Genomic DNA, 19,320 nt, shown 5'->3' on the forward strand with positions numbered 1-19,320 from the left:
TGTTGTTGAGACATTTCATTCTGAATCTGTTAGACAGAACCAGACAGAAGAGGATGACGGGTGGGTGCCCTGCCCCTCGTAACATAAATCCTGACTAGGCCCATGAACAGGTTTCGGCGACAGCGCCACAATTTCAACAACAAAAAATCCCCACCCTCACTTCAAGGTGTATTGCATGCCAGGCCCCCTAAAAACATTTTAGTACCCAAGAGATCCTGTTAGAATTACAATTGCCAAATCACCATGCAATAGAAAAAGCAAAACTCTGGGATATGCAGGGCATTTTTGGCAGCCGGAACCTGTGCACCTCTCCATTGCCATTTTAAGAGAACGAGGGAAGTATTCATGGTGAGTTCTGGCACCTCTCTTTCTGGGGGGGGGGACGGGGACGGGGACACTAGGGACATGGAAATTCCTGTTTGCAAGACACAGCATTTCCTCCTCTCTGAGGGGGCAAGGTGCTTTTTATTATGATGTGGGGGCTACGAAATAAGTGGGATATTTTGGCTAACAGGGCCACCAGTAAGAGTGTGTGGTGCGTGCCTTGGGGTAAGGTTGGGGGTGCGAAAAATGGGGCAGAGCACACTGCCTTCCAGAGGTTGTAGCCCCACATAGCCCAGACATGCTAACCATTGCACTGTAAGCGGAAGGATACCTATGGCGACCATGTGCACCTGGGACTGGACCTGAGACAGCCGCCCCCCTAGAGGCGGTACTCGCAGACGTAATACATCCGCCGCTCGCAGTCATTGTCCCACCATTTTCCGTCGTCTGAGCTGAGGGACACGCAGTTCTCCCGAGCGCCGCCGTTGGGTTGAGTCACCAGGAAGTCGCGGTACCAGTCGAAGATGGACACGCGCTGCCCGTTCTCGAAGAGCCACAGCCCTTCTGAGCGCCGGTCGTTGATGCCCACCCAGACAGGCCAGTTGTTAGGCTGGAAGGCGTCGTAGAGGTAGCGGCGCAGGAAGGCCAGCTCGGTGGCATCAGCTGGCATGGCCAGGTTCCCTCCCCTGAGCTCGCACAGTTTTTGCGCTGCGTCGTAGACTTCGAAGTTCTTGAAGATCAGGAAGCATTTGCCGTGGGTCCGGCGGCCTCGCAAGCAACCTTGGGATAGGGCAGAGAGTGTCATGGTTACAGTGGCAACTGCTACTACCTACAGCTTGCGATTCCATCAAGTGGAATGCAAGGAGATAAGTCTCTGCCCCAAGGAGCCTGCAGTCTGAACTTTGACACATGGGGGCAACAGAGGATGAATGGCCTTGAGAAACGCCTCCATCCTGAAGAATGGAGGCCTTTCGTGGCCTATTTTTTAAAAAAATATTACAGTCAAATGAAATCGCGGGCAGGAGGGAAAATGACAAAATAATTAGAACAGAGAAATTTTGTGATAGATAAAGATCTAATGCAGTAGAAAAGGTTTGAGTAAAAATGCTGCAGAGATGAGGGTGGGAAATAGTGTGTTTGATTTGAAGGTCAATGTGAAAACGTTTGAAAAATAAGAATAATAAATTATATAAAGATATAAAGAGAGAGAAACCCCTCCACCCTCACATCTCAACCCGAGCTCAGTGTGCTGGATTCAGACAATCCCCCTCTTTCCCTGAATAACCTTTGCTTTGATCCTTACGCTCCATCAGCCCTGAGCAGCATACGAAATCCTAACTCTCTGACACACATACACACACACACCACACAATCTTGACACCAAAAGAACGACAGCTTTTTGAGCTAAAGGAGGGATTTGGCAACTGGCGGCCTCAGGCGCTCGGTCCAGCTCTCAACATGGCTTTGCATTTCCAAGGGCTCTGCCTGTTATTGCCCTTTAGCCACTTCCTACCCTTGCAGGCTGAGGGCCAGAAGCAGACATGATGCTGGAGATCTGTGGCTGGCCTTCCTGATCCTTTTTGTCTTTAAAACAAAGCCAAAAAACACTTTACTGGAGGGATAGCTTAGTCTTAGACTCTTAATTTCAGGGTCGTGGGTTTGAGGACCACGTTAGGTGAAAGATTCCTGCATTGCAGGGAATGGAACCAATGACAGTATAGGGCTGCTCCCTGTTTTCCTAACCACTCCCAATGTGCATTGCCTCCCTGCCCCCTGTCCTCACCATCGATTCTTCCGAGCTCTTTCTGGTTGCGGGTGGCGACTTCTTTCAAGGAGTCGAGCGACTCGTGAGCCTCCGTCACGCTCCCCTTCAGTTCAGCCAGGCCTTGAGAGAACTGGGAGACCTTCACATCCATGAGGTGGAACTGCACATTGAGGCGGTGGACGGCTGCATCCAGGCTGTTCAGGCGGGAGACTGCTTGGACAACAAGGAGGGAGGAAGAAGAGGAGAAACAAAGGCAAATTTTAAGGGTCTGGAAGCAGTGGAACAGGTACAGTGTAATATTTCTAGAAAAAGAGGTGCCGGAACCCATCATGAACGCCTCCGTTGTTCTCTTGTAATGGCAATGGTGCCCACCTGACTGTTCCGGCAAGTTTCAACTGAAAAAAAGCCCTGAAAAGGAGGAATACTCTTGTAAGGATATAATCTCACAGGTGGGGAAACTGTCTCTCTATATTCTGTTGGACTCCAACTCCCATCAGCCCTGGGCAGCATGGCCAATGGCCTCAGATGATGGGAGCTGTAACCTAGCAACCTCTGGAAGGCCACAGGTTCCCCAGCCCAGCCCATAAGTTCCAATGTTCTGCTTATTTTATTTTATTTATATCCTGCCTTTCCTCCCAAGAAGCTCAAGTGGTATACGTGATTCTGGTCACCACATTTTATCCTCAGAATAACCCTATGACGTAAATTAGACAGTGGCTGGCCCAACGCTACCCAAATGAGATATTTAAAGAAGATTAGGAATGTTTTGTGGATTATTTGGAAAAATATAAGCATATTAAAAGGTTAACAGTAACGGAGTACTGTTAAACAGAGTAAATTCAGCAGTAATAACTCTGCAGATATAGAAAATGAAAAGATAGAGATCAATGAGAATATGTAGTGGAAAAGAAAATAATGAAGTGAACCATGGAAAGGACACAGGGAAGTCGAAATTAAATGTGTATTTGGTATTTGGATTACTATTTATTGTTCTTATTGTGAAATGAAAATGATAAATAATTAAAAACAACAACACATCACCCAATGAGCTTGAAGGCCATGTGGAGATTCGAACCCTAGTCTCCTGGGGCCTAGTCCAACACTCTAACCACTCTTCTTCTTTGGCAATCACTCGTAGCCGAGTAAGATTGTCATCCATGAATACAATCTTAACAGGGAGTCCGCAAGCGACTGTGGAGGCCAGTTCTGGATCCACATATCCTTCCACAGTAGAGACACATAGGTTTCCGGGCGGGATTTGATCATGGTGAGGGTTTGCCAAGTGTGTCTTCCTCTTAGCGTGTTTCTCCCTTTTGTCCTGAGTTTGAGCGTCTTCAAAGCCCATGACACCTTTGGTAAAGGCTATTCTCCAACTGGAGCGCTTGCAGGCCAGTGTTTTCCAGCTGTCAGTCTTTATACTACATTTTTTTTAGATTTGCCTTGAGAGAGTCTTTGAACCTCTTTTGTTGACCACCAGCATTACGCTTGCCATTTCTTAGTTCTGAATTGAGTAGTTGTTTTGGAAGATGATAATCAGGCATCTGAACAATGTGACCAGTCCAACGAAGCAGATGTTGAAGAATCATAGCTTCAACACTGGTGATTTTTGCTTCCTCCAGTACACTGGCATTAGTTCGCCTGTCTTCCCAAGTGATGTGTGAAATTTTTTGGAGACGCCGTTGACGGAATCTTTTGAGGAGTTGGAGATGGCATTTATAAGTTGTCCATGTTTCACACTGGGCACCTGCTCTCACAGTTGCCAGCCAAATGCCCATGGGAAGCCCATAAACAGCACACTAGAGCAACAGGCCTCTCTCCCATGGTAAATCCCCAGCGGACAGCATTTAGAGGAGCATGACCTCTGCTTCTGGAAGTAGCATATGATGCTGTCATGACTAAAGGCCATTGATTCTCCACGAATTTGTTTTATCCCCCTTTAACGTAATCTAAGAAGTCATTACAACTTCTGAGACTGAATTCCATAGTTTAACTGTGTATCGTGTAAAGAAATTCCTCCTTGTTTTTGTCCTGAATCTCCTCAACTTCATTAGATGTCAGTGGGGTCTAATATTATGAAATGAAAACTATTGCCTATCCACTTTCTCCACACAGAATTATAGAATTGCAAGTTCGAAGGGCCCCCAAATGTCACCTAGTCCAACCCCCTGCAATACAAGAATCTAAACTTTGCATAATGATATACAATTGGGGTGTGTCATTTTAGGGGGCAAAGCTCAACTTTTGCAAACTTCTTCATTGAGGGGTGTTAAAAATATGTTTTTGGGTCTGAGGAATTCAAATCTATTATTTTTTGCAACTGCACAACATTTAGCTTTGTAAGTCTACGTTTGATGAAGAAGCACATAAACTCTCTTCTGGAAAATTTTAATGTTACCTCCTGTAAATGTCAGGTAATGCTAAATAATGATTCTATAATAATATTCATATACTATATAACTACAAATACTTAGCAATCATTTATAATTATCTCTATGCAGTTTTACAAACATTTTAGGTACTAAGCAAAATGATATATTAATTTAAGCAAGATAACTTTTGGATTCCCAAGTCATGTTATAATTTTTTAGCACCCCTCAATGTTGAAATCTGAAAGGTGAAAAATTCAACATGCCTGCCACAGTTCTGCTCATCTCTTCTCTACACAGCCGCAAAAATGCTCAAAATGCTGTCGCCTTTCCTCATATAGGCAAGATGCTCCAGCCTCCAGGTCATCTCGATTGCAGTGGCGTCGCAACGGGGGGGGGGGGCGATGCGCCCTGGGTTCCACATCTGGGAGGGTGACAAGGCAGCACCCCATGGGGTGCTTGCCCTGCCGCCCCAGCCTGGGCATGGTGGCCCGAGCAGATTTGAACGCATGTGCTGTACGTAGCAAGGCCACACATGCGCTGTACATAGCGGTTTGCCGCTGGTGCCACTCGAGCGCCATACGGACGGGGGTGGGATCCCTCCGTTGCTGCTACAGCCGCAAGCAGAGGATATCGGCATCATCCATACGGCGCTGAAGTGGCGGCGGCAAGTGCGGCGGTGCTACGTACAGCGCAAGCGTCGTACGTAGCGACGCCACACATGTACCCTATATAGCGATGCCCCACCCCAGGTGTCACGGCACCTTTGTTTGCCCCTGCTCGATTGTCCTCTTCTGCACCTTCTATAACTCTACAATATCCTTTTTGAGGTGCAGCAACCAAGACTGGGTTGGGACGCAGGTGGCGCTGTGGGTTAAACCACAGAGCCTAGGACGTGCCGATCAGAAGGTCGGCGGTTCGAATCCGTGTGCCGGGGTGAGCTCCCGTTGCTCTGTCCCTGCTCCTGCCAACCTAGCAGTTTGAAAGCACGTCAAAGTGCAAGTAGATAAATAGTTACCGCTCTGGCGGGAAGGTAAACGGCATTTCCGTGCGCTGCTCTGGTTCACCAGAAGCAGCTTAGTCATGCTGGCCACATGACCCGGAAGGTTACGCCGGCTCCCTCGGCCAATAAAGCGAGATGAGCGCTGCAACCCCAGAGTCAGCCACGACTGGTCCCAATGGTCAGGGGTCCCTTTACCTTTACCTTAACCAAGACTAGACACATTATTCCAAGCGTAGTTGCATGATCAATTTGTGTAAAGGCAATATGATACTGGCAGCTTTATTTTTTTATCTTTCCCTAATGATCTCCAGCACTGAGTTTGCTCCTTCCTTTCTTTCTTCCTTCCTTCCTTCTTTCCTTTTTCATGGCAGCTACACGCATGGGTTTCCCAGCAGCTAGAGAAGAGACTGTAACCAGAGAATGGGTCTGTCGATAGGCAGCGCAAACTGCCTGGCAGTTGCGAGGCTGTTCACACTGCACTGCTAAGGAAAGACACTTTCACTGCAACCCAGCAACCAGTTCCCTGAAATCCAAATTGACTCTTAGCAAAGTGAAAATCCAATGCAATCTCTCTGCTATTCTCCTTGCACACACTCTTAAGGAGGTGGTAATGCAGTCTGAGGCTCTTTATCACTTGGAGGTATGTTCAAGCCAAGGTGCTTTCCAAGACAATGAGCAGCCAAATTTCCCATTAGTGTCCTTTGTCTGGCTGACCCACAGCAATGACCAAACCTTACCATGATGCCCCTGTAGCAGCAAAAACAGATGCCTTTGTTTGCCCCACCTGCAATAAAACATCTCTCCAATATCTGTCTCCACAGCCACAGCAGGCGCTGTAACTCTCCAACAGTTTGACTTTGCCCCTTTCACCCCGCACAAGGCCCCCTCTTCTATTGTCTCCCCAGACAAGAGGGATGTCAATAACAATTCTCTTAAGTAAGACCCTCTCTATAGGGGCCAAACCCTCCTAATGTCCCTATTTTCCAGGGACAGTGCCGGATTTACAGAAGCCATCCCAGTTTCTGATTTGATCCCGGAATGTCCCACTTTTCCTTAGGACGTCCCACTTTTCATCAGAGAAATGCATGGAGTTGTACGACCCCTGAAAAGGGACGCAGGTGGCGCTGTGGCTTAAACCACTGAGCCTAGGTTTGCCAATCAGAAGGTCGGGGGTTTGAATCCCCGTGACAGGGTGAGCTCCCATTGCTACCGCGGTCCCTGCTCCTGCCAACCTAGCAGTTTGAAAGCACGTCAAAGTGCAAGTAGATAAATAGGTACCGCTCCGGCAGGAAGGTAAACGGAGTTTCCGTGCACTGCTCTGCTTCACCAGAAGCGGCTTAGTCATGCTGGCCACATGACCCGGAAGCTGTATGCCAGCTCCCTCGGCCAATAAAGCGAGATGAGTGCCGCAACCCCAGAGTCGTCCGCGACTGGACCTAATGGTCAGGAGTCCCTTTACCTTTACCTTTATACAGCCCCTGAGCCAAGGAGATAAGTAACTAGACAACCTTTAGGAGACATCTGAAGGCAGCCCTACAGCTTCCATCTTCCCTGATTGTTGGCTATAGAGTCTAGAGCTGATGGGGGTTAGTCCAATAACATCTTCAGGGCCAGAGTTTCCCCACCCTTGAAGTAGAGCAAATGATCTGACAGCAGCTTCCCATTGAGACCATGGAGATAGCTGGTACAGCATGACTCTTGTATTCTCAGGGTTGTGGGTTCGATCCCCACATTGGGCAAAAGATTCCTGCATTACATGGGGTTGGACTAGATGACCCTCATGGTCCCTTCCAACTCCATGATTCTAAGTTGGAAACAGTTCTAAGTTGGAGACTGCCTTTACTGCCTATGTTGAGTTTCTTTAAAAGAAAATTACCTACTGCTAAGAACACGGCTCTGCTCCCTACACAAACAGTAAATTATCACATCATGGGGCCATGTTTCTTGCTGTGGTCAAATTATAAATGCAGGCAGTTCAGCTCAGCTAAGGAATGGAATGAGCAGACTGGGTAGCTTCTAAGGATTAGATTATTGGGGGGGCGTGCAAGCACATCTGTATAAGCCTCTCTGTGCAAGAGACAGATAAGAGAGGGTGGTCTGTGGGTGATGCAGGAGAGATCTAGGTGGTTGTGGTCAACTGGAGGAGGGGTGTCTGGCCTTGAATAGGCTCTGTGTGCATGTGGAGCAATTGGAAGGAAGAACTCATCAGGGCAGCCAACACCACAGGCAAGAAAGGGGTATGTTTGATGTGTGTGAGGCAGCACCTAGACACAGCCATTAAAAGATGCCTTTGCATTTCATGTGCAAATTTTCAGAAAATGCAAATTGCATCAAGGGGAAAGGCCAATCAGAGCAGACAGGCAAGGAGGGGTTTAACCCTTTCCTCCTCTGGCAGAATATCCTTCCTGTGAAAAGGGGTGCTTGCAATGGAAAGACTTTGTTGTTGTTGTTTAGTCGCGTCTGACTCTTCGTGACCCCATGGACCAGAGCACGCCAGGCACTCCTGTCTTCCACTGCCTCCCGCAGTTTGGTCAAACTCATACTGGTAGCTTCGAGAACACTGTCCAACCATCTCATCCTCTGTCATCCCCTTCTCCTTGTGCCCTCAATCTTTCCCAACATCAGGTTCTTTTCCAGGGAGTCTTCTCTTCTCATGAGGTGGCCAAAGTATTGGAGCCTCAGCTTCAGGATCTGTCCTTCCAGTGAGCACTCAGGGCTGATTTCCTTCAGAATGGATAGGTTTGATCTTCTTGCAGTCCATGGGACTCTCAAGAGTCTCCTCCAGCACCATAATTCAACAGCATCAATTCTTCGGCGATCAGCCTTCTTTATGGTCCAGCTCTCACTTCCATACATACGGTAATTCCAGTTTCGGAGAAGTAGGTTGACAAGCAGTGCCCCTCCCTGGACTGGTTCTGGCTTTGGCTTGGAGTCAATTTGATTCCCTCCCCCTCTTTCTTTTTTCCTTTCTCCTCCTATGATGAGGCTGCGTTTTAATGTTGTATTTAACCTAGTTTTTTTAAGTAGTATTGCAACTTGTTTTTATTATTGGTTGTTAGCCGTGCTGAGCCCGGCCTTGGCTGGGGAGGGCAGGGTCTAAATAAATTATTATTATTATTATTATTATTATTATTATTATTATTATTATTATTATTTCTTATCTATGCAAGAAGGCAGCCAGGTGGTGGGTGGCTGTGGTTGGTGGGACAGTGCCCCATTTGCCCTACAGACTATGTCCCCCACTGTTACCCACCCCACCCCATCACAGCTTGAACTGAAGAATCAAAACGTGTACAAAAAAACCCTAAATATATAAAGGATTCCTTCCCTGCTACCCAGTTTTTTGTCTCCCATTTTTAATATAGGGGATAATCATGCTAACCTACCTTGCAGGGTTGTTAAGATAATATCTGGGGAGTGCTCCAGTGTGCTAAATATAGTCCTTATTCATCTTCAGCTGCCGTTTTTATTTATTTGTTAAAAGCATTCCTGGATTACTTGATGGTTGAAGGAAACTGCTTAACTCAAGTTAGCTCGACTTGAGCCAAGTGCGATTGAAGTGGGAACAAAGAGCCAAGATGCGCCTTCTGTATTTTTATTTTTAAACCATCTGTGATCATTCGCAGTCTCCTTTCTTTGAACGTTTTACTTCTATGGTAACTTTCATTTCAGCCACTAAGTCTCGATGGCTTTCACAGCTACAGCTCGCCAGCAATGGAACCGACTGTGGCAGGGTTCCCCACCCCATCCTAATTTCTCTCCTAATGCTGAGAAAAAAATGTTGTGTTTCCAAGGACGGAAAAATCCACATCAGATTTCTGTGAACCTCAGTGCTAGGTAGCTGGGTGATCCCCCACCCCAGCCCCAGTATTGCGCTTTCCCAGAATCCTTTTCCAGAACAAAGGCCAAATGAAACATGGCACACCAACCAAGGTGTGCAATTTTATCCTGGTGGTGGTGGTGGTGTGTGTGTGTGTGTGTGTAAGTGTTATAAATGAAAAGAGCTGGCAGGAAGATTGGACTCTTCAGCAGAAAATGGGGGGGGGGTGCTTAACCCTTTCCCCTCCAGACATTTTTTTTAAAAAATCGAAATCAGGAGAGGAGCAACTGGGGAGGGAATTTTTGAGCAGAGGTACAGACTGAGGGGAAATAGTTGGGAAGTCTCCTTTGCCCTCTCTGCTCCCCTCTACACACACACACACACACACACACACACACACACACACTTCTTTTGCTCAAGATTCCAGCCTCCCCTGTGTGCTTTTCCTTTTAAAAAATGCCAGGGCAAAGTTACACTCAGCTTTCCATCCTGGATACTTTGGCCCTAAAGGAGTACCAATGATGCTGCGCTTCCAGCGAAAGTTACAACAGCCAATTATTTGTGATGTGAAGGATAGCTGTCGCTCTGAATTTTAAGAAAGGAGAACTGTCGCTCTGAATTACGTGTGCAACATAAACCTTGTTTCTTCTAGGGAAAAGCTTCAGAGATGAGTAAGGAGGGGGGGGGAGATGATTTAGGGTGGGAAAGTGGAGAGTGATTAACCCTTTCACCACAACACGTATTTGCAAAGGCTTGGGAGCCCCTCATGTGTAAGAATGGTTTGGGGTAAGGGCACCATAGAGCAAAAAGTGATGGGTGGGGACTGCCCCACTCCAACCTCCCTCCCTCGTGAAGCTGTTTTTCCCTGTACTAAACCGTCTTCAGAGTTTTGTTCATATGTAAACTGTACGTCTGTCTTTAGAAGTGTCCAGTGCCCAGTGCCAAAATTGTAGGCACTTGCCATCTGCACTTGACATCAGGGATATGCACAACATTTCGTAACCAGTTAAAAAGATCTCAGGTAACAGGTGATGAGCAGGATTTTTTATTTATTTTTTACTTTCTTAGACCTTGCATTACTGCTGCCTGTACGTGAATACAGTACTGAGCTAGATAGACAAATAGTCTGTCTCACTAGGCCATATACTTTTAATTCCCAAAGGAATGCTATCTGCCTCTATGCTATTCTGGTTAACTTACCAGAGGCAACTGGCTAGTGGTTTTTGCAGCACACCAAATGCTGGTCTGAATCCAGCAATGCAAAACCAATGGGCTCGTGCCATCAGCTCTATTGAGATCCCAGCTCCATGGGTCTCCTCTCAATCATTTCGTAGCAGCCATTCCATCTGGCTGCAGGAGGAGGAGGAGAGACAGGAAACAGGACCACCCCACTGTTTCAGCTGACAGCTCCCTTTGGCTCTTCCTGTCCCTGAATTCTTTCCATTGCAACTGGTCATTATGACAACCACTATGCAGCCTGGTCAACGGGCGCCTTAAAAACGGAGCTCGCTTGTTTTCCTCTCCCCTCACCATCCTTTTTCCTTTTGTGTCATGTCTCTTGTAAACTCAGCTGGCAGAAGACTGCCTTGTCTTAACAGATCTTACGTTAGTTGCTCTGGGATTCTTTTTTGGCTTGGAGAGCAGGATAAAAATACTTCAAATAAATAAATAATCTTAGCACTTACTTCCCTGTGGGATGCTTGCTGGCAGGAGAGATTGCTCTTACTGCTGTGCCTAAACTTTTGATTGCCATTGTGAATATTAGAATTCTAGAGAGGTTGTGGGTATTCCTGGCAGTGCAGCAAAGGGTGATTTCCCCCCCCCCCCCTTCTCCTTCTCCAGCCAAAAGCGGAGGTTTTTATAAAGTGAAAGGAAGTCGTTGATGGGTAGGGTTTACTGTTGCTTCCAGCCAAGACCCAAGAAATCAGGATTTATGTTAGGAATTGATTGGAGTTAGATGTAATTGGCTTCTGTGCCTGAGGACAAGCAGAAAGCAGTGGCTTCAGAAAAGAGTGGAAGATACATCATTTGGCAGCATGGGACGACAGGCGAGGGAAGGCTCGAGAAACAGGGTATGTTGAGCTTGCTCAGAACGACTGCTAAGGGAGGGTACAATAGCAGTTTTCAAATCGGCTCATGGCTGAGCTGGGATTCGAACTTGGGCCTCCCTAGAGTAAGCCCAACGACTCCAGAGAGATTACAAACAAACAAACAAACAAACAAACAAACAAACAATCCTATTAAAAATAGAGAGCCTAGGAGCTGTGAAGGAGCTGTGAAGGCTACAAGGATAGACAATGCGGAGCCCATCAGCCCCAGCCAGCATGGAACCGGTAAAAGATTATGGGAGTTGTAGTCCAACAACATCCACAGATCACCTTGTTTGCTTGCTTGCTTGCTTGCTTGCTTGTTAAATTTGTATAATATTTGTAGATCTCAGGGCTGTTCACAACATAAAATTGCAATATAACAAACACAAAATACATAATGAAAAGAACAACAAAATTAATCCAAAAATCCCCCTTCCACAACACATCAGATCAATCAGCCAAAGGCCTGGTTGAAGAGGAACGTTTTTGCCTGGTGTGCCTAAAGATGTATAATGAAGGCGCCAGGAGAACCTCCCAGGGGACAGCATTCCACAAGCAGGGAGCCACTGCAGAGAAGGCCCCATTCTCGTGTTGCCATGCTCTGGACCTCTCGTGGAAGAGGCAGACTTAGAAGGGCCTCAAGGATGATACCAGGATCTGGCTAAGTTCAAATGGAGACAGGCGGTCCTTGAGGTATTACGATCCTGAGCTGCTTCAGCAGGATCAGCGGTCAAGGGTGATGGCAATTGTGGTCCACAAACAGCTGCAGACCCAAGTTTGGGAACCCTGGTCTCGACCAAGAGCAGGGACCAAGAGAGGTGCAATTGTGGAACTCCCCTTGGGACTGCCTTCGGAGGAAACTATGGCTGTTTAAAGTGGCATGATACTGCAGCAGCAGCAACAACAACAACAATACTCCACCCATCTGGCTGGGTTTCCCCAGCCACCCTGGGCAGCTTCCAGCACATAAACAAACATAATAAAACTAAAAACATAATAAAACTTTAAATCTGTAGTGCAGATGGGGCCCAAAGAGAACTACCATACATTGCTCCCAAGCCTGGAGGGCTCCACCACGGCTAGCAGAAATCGATAGATCTATCTTCCATTCTTTTAACAAATCTCCCTTCAAAGCCAGCTAGAAGAGGATTCTCATTATGTTAACTGGGGTTGTGAAACTGCGAGGTGGGAAAGATCACCTTTTTAAAAGGAAGGGGGACCTGAGTGTTTTGCGTTACTCACACACGTAGGTGAAGTCATCCTCTTCCTCCTGCTGAGCTGGGGGTGCTGTGGTTGGGGACAGCTGTGTGGTACGGGGAGGCTCTTCTACGGGTTCCTCCTCCTCTGCATTTTTGTCTAAGATCTCCTTGCCAGCTGGGTCCCCCACCTCAGTCAGGGTGACCTCCTGCGCAGCCTCCTCTCCGGTTGTTTCTGAGAGCTCCAGAACCTCTTGCAGGTGCTGGGAAAAGGGGAGGATAGATGAGGAGGGTTAGAATAGGAACAGGCATCCTCAGGCTCAGGGGTGGGAGAACAAATGCTGCCCTCCAGGTCTCTCTGCCTAGCTCAGCAGTTCTCAACCTGTGGGTCCCCAGATGTTGTTGAACTACAACTCCCATTATCCCTGAGCTCTGGCCTTGCTAGCTAGGAGTGATGGGACTTGTAGTCCAACAACATCTGGGGACCCACAGGTTGAGAAAGCCTGGCCTAGCTCCTCTGGACTCTTCCGAAGCCATACACCCTCCCAAGCCACAGCCCTCACCAGTCCTGATTGATTTGCACCTGGAACAACTGATAGGTTCAAAATTGGGAAAGGAGTACAACAAGGCTATATATTGTCTCCCCACTTATTTAACTTATATGCAGAATTCATCATGCAAAAGGCTGGACTGGATGAATCCCAAGCCGGAATTAAGATTGCCGGAAGAAACATCAACAACCTCAGATATGCAGATGACAAAACCTTGATGGCAGAAAGTGAGGAGGAATTAAAGAACCTTTTAATGAGGGTGAAAGAGGAGAGCGCAAAATATGGTCTGAAGCTCAACATCAAAAAAACAAAGATCATGGCCACTGGGCCCATCACCTCCTGGCAAATAGAAGGGGAAGAAATGGAGGCAATGAGAGATTTTACTTTCTTGGGTTCCATGATTACTGATGGTGACAGCAGTCACGAAATTAAAAGACACCTGCTTCTTGGGAGAAAAGCAATGACAAACCTAGGCAGCATCTTAAAAAGCAGAAACATCACTTTGCAGACAAAGGTCCGTATAGTTAAAGCTATGGTTTTCCCAGTAGTGATGTATGGAAGTGAGAGCTGGACCATAAAGAAGGCTGATCGCTGAAGAATTGATGCTTTTGAATTATGGTGCTGGAGGGGACTCTTGAAAGTCCCATGGACTGCAAGAAGATCTAACCTATCCATTCTTAAGGAAATCAGCCCTGAGTGCTCACTGGAAGGACAGTTCCTGAAGCTGGGGCTCCAATACTCTGGCCACCTCATGAAAAGACAAGACTCCCTGGAAAAGACCCTGATGTTGGGAAAGATGGAGGGCACAAGGAGAAGGGGACAACAGAGGACGAGATGGTTGGACAGTGTTCTCGAAGCTACCGACATGAAGTTGACGAAACTGTGAGAGGCAGTGGAAGACAGGAGTGCCTGGCGTGCTCTGGTCCTGGGGTCACGAAGACACGACTAAACAACAAGTGTTTTTGTCTGAGCTCTGCTTTGCCTACCAGAATGGAAGACAGAAAGGGGTGTTTGCACACCCTCAAACATTTTTCCAATGAAAAGAGGGATGTGCTGATTATTATTATTATTATTATTATTATTATTATTATTATTACTCCACCCATCTGTTTGGGTTGCCCCAGCTTCTCTGGGCGGCCTCCAACATATTTAAAAACGTAATGAAACATGAAACATTAAAAAAAACCTTCCCTATACAGGTGTCTTGCCTTCAGGTGTCTTCTAAAGGCTGTATAGTTACTTATCTCCTTGGCTCAGGGTTTGCATAACTCCTTACCCTCCAACATTATTCCTACATTGCAGGGGTTTGGACTTGATGTCCCTTGGGGTCCCTTCCAACTCTACAATTCTATGATTGCTCCAATGAAAACATGGACGTCCTAAGGAAAACCAGGACATTCTGGGATCAAATCAGAACTTCCAACAACTGCTGGGGCCCCACGTTTGAGAAACGTGGATCTAGTAGTACAAGCCTGCATGATAACCCCGTAGAATGCAAGCCACTGGCCACCTCTTGCAGATTTTTGCAGCCCCATGCTGACAGCACAGCTGGAGGCAGATAGGCTACATTCAGGTTAATAATAATAATAATAATAATAATAATAATAATTTATTATTTGTACCCCGCCCATCTGGCTGGGTTTCCCCAGCCACTCTGGGCGGCTTCCATAGAAACCAAAAATACAGTAACAAGTAGATGTAACAAGGGATGTAACAAGTAGAAAAGGGCTATTGCTCAGAGAAAAGAAATGCGATATGTCCCTGGTTCAATTAATTCCCCAAGATCTCCAGGTGTGACTAGGAATGTTCCCTTTCTGAAATCCTGAAGAGCCACTGCTAGTGTCAACAGTACTGGACCCTTGTTCTGACTAGATATAAGGCAGTTTCTGATGTTCCCTAAAACAGGAGGAAGTGTAACTAAAGAGGGCATTCGAAGCATGGAAGGAGCATAAGGTGGAACCTCAGAAACCACCCAGGCAAAACTTTAGATCAGTGGCTTTCAAAGTGGGTTGTACTGCCCCCCTGGGGGGGTCATGAGATTCCCTGGGGAGGTCTCTAAGAGGCAAGGGGGTGACAGGAGGATGCTGGGGGTGTAAATGGCTATATCAGTCCTTGAAAAGCTGGTATCGCTTGCCCGAGTTTTGTTAAGTTAATTAAATTAAATAGTTTTGATTGGTGTTTGAATAAATGTGCAATTAATTGTTGCGGTTTTCAGTTTCAGAAAGCTCAGTCGGTGGAGCATGGGACTGTTAATCTCAGGGTCATGGGTTTGAACCCCATATCGGGCAAAATATTTCTGCATTGTAGGAGGTTGGACTAGATGATCCTTGTGGTCCCTTCCACCTCTACAATTCTACAATTCTCTGGTTATCTTCCTTAATGAATCATTCATGCTGCTTTTCTGAATAATGCTTTTTATAGGGTAGGGGGTGCTGGGATAGTTTTATGGAACCTTGGCCCAAAAAAGTTTGGGAACCCCTGCTTTAGAGATGCTTAAACAGTTATGTTTGTCAAGATATTAAGTAACAGAAACAGACGGAAACAGGCAGAGCAAACAGTAAGATCGCAAATGCACACTAGATAATCACTAAGCTTTGACTTGGCCATCCACGGAAGATGCTAAGCCAAGTCCCAAAACTTGGTTACTGCTTCTAAAAGAGTTCCATGTTTTAGCGTCCAAGAGGATTCAGAAATCCAGGCTTTGTTCCAGACCTCAGTCACAAGAACGCAGCAGCTTGATGGCATCTGGTCAGCTGGCAATCAAGCAAAACACAAAGCCTTGCTCAAATCGAAACATCCCTTTAAGAAGGAAAAAGCATGCAAACACCAAGTGTGGGTTTTTTGTGTTTTTTGTTTTGACATCACAGCACAGGTGAGGTCATCCTGTTCCTATCATCCTGCCCTGGATTTCCCAGGGCCTGTTAAGCGCACAAATTTCAGATGCGTGTAAGACAGAGGCCTCAACTCCTCTGCAAAAAGGAAAGAAGAGTCCGTGCAGTGAGAGCAGACTGAGTTCAATGGCTGTAGGGCTGGATGGGAGAGGACAGAATCCAAGCTGTAAGATTATTCAGATCAGGGACCCAAGAGAGGTGTTCAGGGCAAACGAAGAGTTTTGTATAAATTACTTTAGTAGGAACATGCATGTACAGTCAGACCTACCAGATTTTTTCCTGGCTGCCTGAGCGGGTCTAGCTTACAGAGAGGGAAAGAGAGAGAGCGAGAGAGTCTTAAGTAATATGTTTGGGTTGGAGGCTGGAACTGCCCCAGATCCTAGTATGTCTAAGAAAAAAACACAGAGCAGGCGTCTAAACATTACGCAACTGGAGTGGCCACGTGTCCAATTTTACAGAGGGCAGACCTCTATTTGAAAGCTGTCAGAGGAATGTCTCTTTTAAAACTGTCCTCTGTTTGAAGGACTGTCAGGTCCGGTATAAGGATAAAGAACTGTGCAGCAGTCGCCTTGAAGTTTGCCCGTCAACTGTTATCAGCTACCCTCCAACATTTCTCTGATGAAAATAGGGACATCTTATTCCATAATAATAATAATTTTATTATCTATACCCAGTCCATCTGACTGGGTTGCCCCAGCCACTCTGGGCGGTTTCCAACACATATAAAAACATAATAAAACATTTGGGACGCGGGTGGTGCTGTGGGTTAAACAACAGAGCCTAGGACTTTCTGATCAGAAGTTCGGCGGTTCGGATCCCCGCGACGGGGTGAGCTCCCGTTGCTCAGTCCCTGCTCCTGCCAACCTAGCAGTTCGAAGGCACGTCAAAGTGCAAGTAGATAAATAGGTCCTGCTCCGGTGGGAAGGTAAACGGCTGCTCTGGTTCGCCAGAAGCGGCTTAGTCATGCTGGCCACATGACCCGGAAGCTGTACACCGGCTCCCTTGGCCAATAAAGCGAGATGAGCGCCACAACCTCAGAGTTATCTGCGACTGGACCTAATGGTCAGGGGTCCCTTTACCTTTAATAAAACATTAAACTTTTTTTTTTTTTTTAAACTTCTCTATACAGGGCTGCCTTCAGATGCCTTCTAATGGTTGTACAGTTACTTATCTCATTGGCTTGGGGGGGTGTCCCATGACTCCATAACCTCCAACATAGGGGAAAAAGGGGTGTCCTAAGGAAAAGTGGGACATTCCAGAATCAAAGCAGAAACCAGGGCAGCTTCTGTAAGTCCAGGACTGTCCCTGGAAAATAGGGACACTGGTTGGGTCTGTTATCACTGACAGCAGACCTAGCAGGCACAGTGGTCACTTGGCCACATTTTTCCCCACAATGACAAGGTGGACTGTATTTTTATTTCAATTACAGTAATTATTTGCATCTAGACATATAAATTAGCATATGCAAGTTTTGTCAAAGCCTGTCCTCTTCGGTCCCCCAAAGAATTCTGGGAACTGTAGTTTGTTAAGGGTGCTGAGAGTCGTTAGGAGGCCCCTATTCCCCCTCACAGAGCTGCGGTTTCCAGAATGGTGTAACAACGGATTCTTGGAGACAACCAGGGGAAATGAATGCAATAATCGTCATGTCTGAATGTGGCATTCCCACATAGCAGTTGAGAGCGAGGTTGATGGTGGGTCCCACTCCATCCCATTTGTGTTCACTGCGGCTGCATACACACCATATATCAAAGGCATGTTTCCTTCATCCACCCAAAGAATCCTGGGAACTGTAGTTTTACACACACACACACACACAGAGCTACAATTTCCAGCGCCCCTAACAAACTACAGATCTCAGGATTCTTGGGTGAGCGGAAAATGTGGTTTAAGCATTTGGTGTGCATGAAGCCTTAATGTCGACACAGGGCTTCACTTTCCTTTGTTCGTTTCCCAGTCCAACACATTTTGCTGCCTGAAGCAAAGCCATAAATTGATTGCTTGACAGATTGCAGTGGGGAGCAGGGCAAGAGAACCCACAGTATCCTTTTGGTGTTGCCTAATGGATTCTGGGAAATGTTTGCATCTTGGATAACGGCAGGCCGGATATTCTGGAAGCAACATAGGATCTGTATGTATCTAGGGTTGCCATATTTCAAGAAGTAAAAAAATCAAGACACAAACAATTGTTGAGCTTTTTGGGGGAAAACACACAAAATGTTTTTGAGCTTTTTCTCCCCTGTTTGCGAAAACCCAGACATTTTTCTGATTTTTATACAATCTCCCCGGATGGTAATTTCAACCTTGGAATCCCAGGCATGTCCAAGAAAAAAACAGGCATATGGCAACCCTATACATATCATAGGGATGCGGGTGGCGCTGTGGGTTAAGCCACAGAGCCTAGGACTTGCCCATCAGAAGGTCGGCGGTCCCGCGACGGGGTGAGCTCCCATTGTTCGGTCCCTGCTCCTGCCAACTTAGCAGTTCGAAAGCACGTCAAAGTGCACATAGATAAATAGGATACCACTCCAGCGGGAAGGTAAACCGCGTTTCCGTGCGCTGCTCTGGTTCGCCAGAAGCGGCTTAGTCATGCTGGCCACATGACCCGGAAGCTGTACGCCGGCTCCCTTGGCCAATATAGCGAGATGAGTGCCACAACCCCAGAGTCGGTCACGACTGGACTTAATGGTCAGGGGTCCCTTTACCTTTTTATACATATCATACATCCCTTCCCCGCAAGCAGTCCTGAGGACTGTAATTTGTTAAAGGTGCTGGGAACTGTAGCTCTGTAAACTACAGTTCCCAGGATTCTTTGAGGGCTTGTGTGTTTTAAATGTATGGTTTGCACTCACACGCTGTTTCCAACATGGCAGCTGCCCCTCTTCCCCCCACCCTGGAGTCCCCTGGCAAATTGTATTGGCCCAGACCACTGTCTATGCTGCCCCTGTATTTGTCCCTGTGTTAGATGGGGTGGTGCCAGGGAAATGGAGAGTTTCTCACCTTCAGCATCAGGGCTCTTCTTTCCTCCTCAGAGCTCAGCTCATCCCTCTGTCCCTGAGCCGCCCCCAGCAGCAACCCCAAGAGCAGCAGCTGCATCAGAGGCCAAATCTCCATGGCGCTGTCTCTCTCCAACCGGGACTTGGCGTACCGGCGTTGCTGGGGGAGGGCGAGAGGTCAGTTATCCCGAATCTCCCACCCAATGAACTCAAGAACGTACTGGATCTGTCTCCCTCTCCTTCTTTTCCCTCTTTCCCTCTTGGGTTTCACGCGATGTCTGCCCACTCAGGCGATGGCTGGGGCAGAAATGGGGGGAGGGA

General features: G+C 47.0%; 1 protein-coding gene across 1 annotated transcript; it reads right to left on the minus strand.

Annotated features, from left to right (window-relative positions):
• Window positions 1-19,320, minus strand: CLEC11A (C-type lectin domain containing 11A). The gene is made up of 4 exons (XM_080977029.1): window positions 19,004-19,320; window positions 12,611-12,827; window positions 2,108-2,299; window positions 1-1,104 (listed from the first exon to the last, which is right to left on the minus strand). Exons 1-4 carry the CDS (start codon window positions 19,115-19,117, stop codon window positions 704-706), a joined length of 924 nt encoding a protein of 307 aa, XP_080833155.1. The 5' UTR covers window positions 19,118-19,320; the 3' UTR covers window positions 1-703.

This window comes from Podarcis pityusensis (genome assembly GCF_964106645.2).
Source record: "Podarcis pityusensis genome assembly, chromosome: 13".
Classification (NCBI taxonomy): domain Eukaryota; kingdom Metazoa; phylum Chordata; class Lepidosauria; order Squamata; family Lacertidae; genus Podarcis; species Podarcis pityusensis.

Bases quoted from the DNA above. Each gene is read 5' to 3' on its own strand.
- CLEC11A (XM_080977029.1), bottom strand. From the start codon at position 19,117: ATGGAGATTTGGCCTCTGATGCAGCTGCTGCTCTTGGGGTTGCTGCTG. The intron at 12,828-19,003 runs GTGAGAAACTCT...CCCTTTTCCCAG, and splicing joins GAAGAGCCCTGATGCTGAAG to CACCTGCAAGAGGTTCTGGA. The intron at 2,300-12,610 runs GTGAGTAACGCA...TTGTCCAAGCAG, and splicing joins GGATGACTTCACCTACGTGT to TCTCCCGCCTGAACAGCCTG.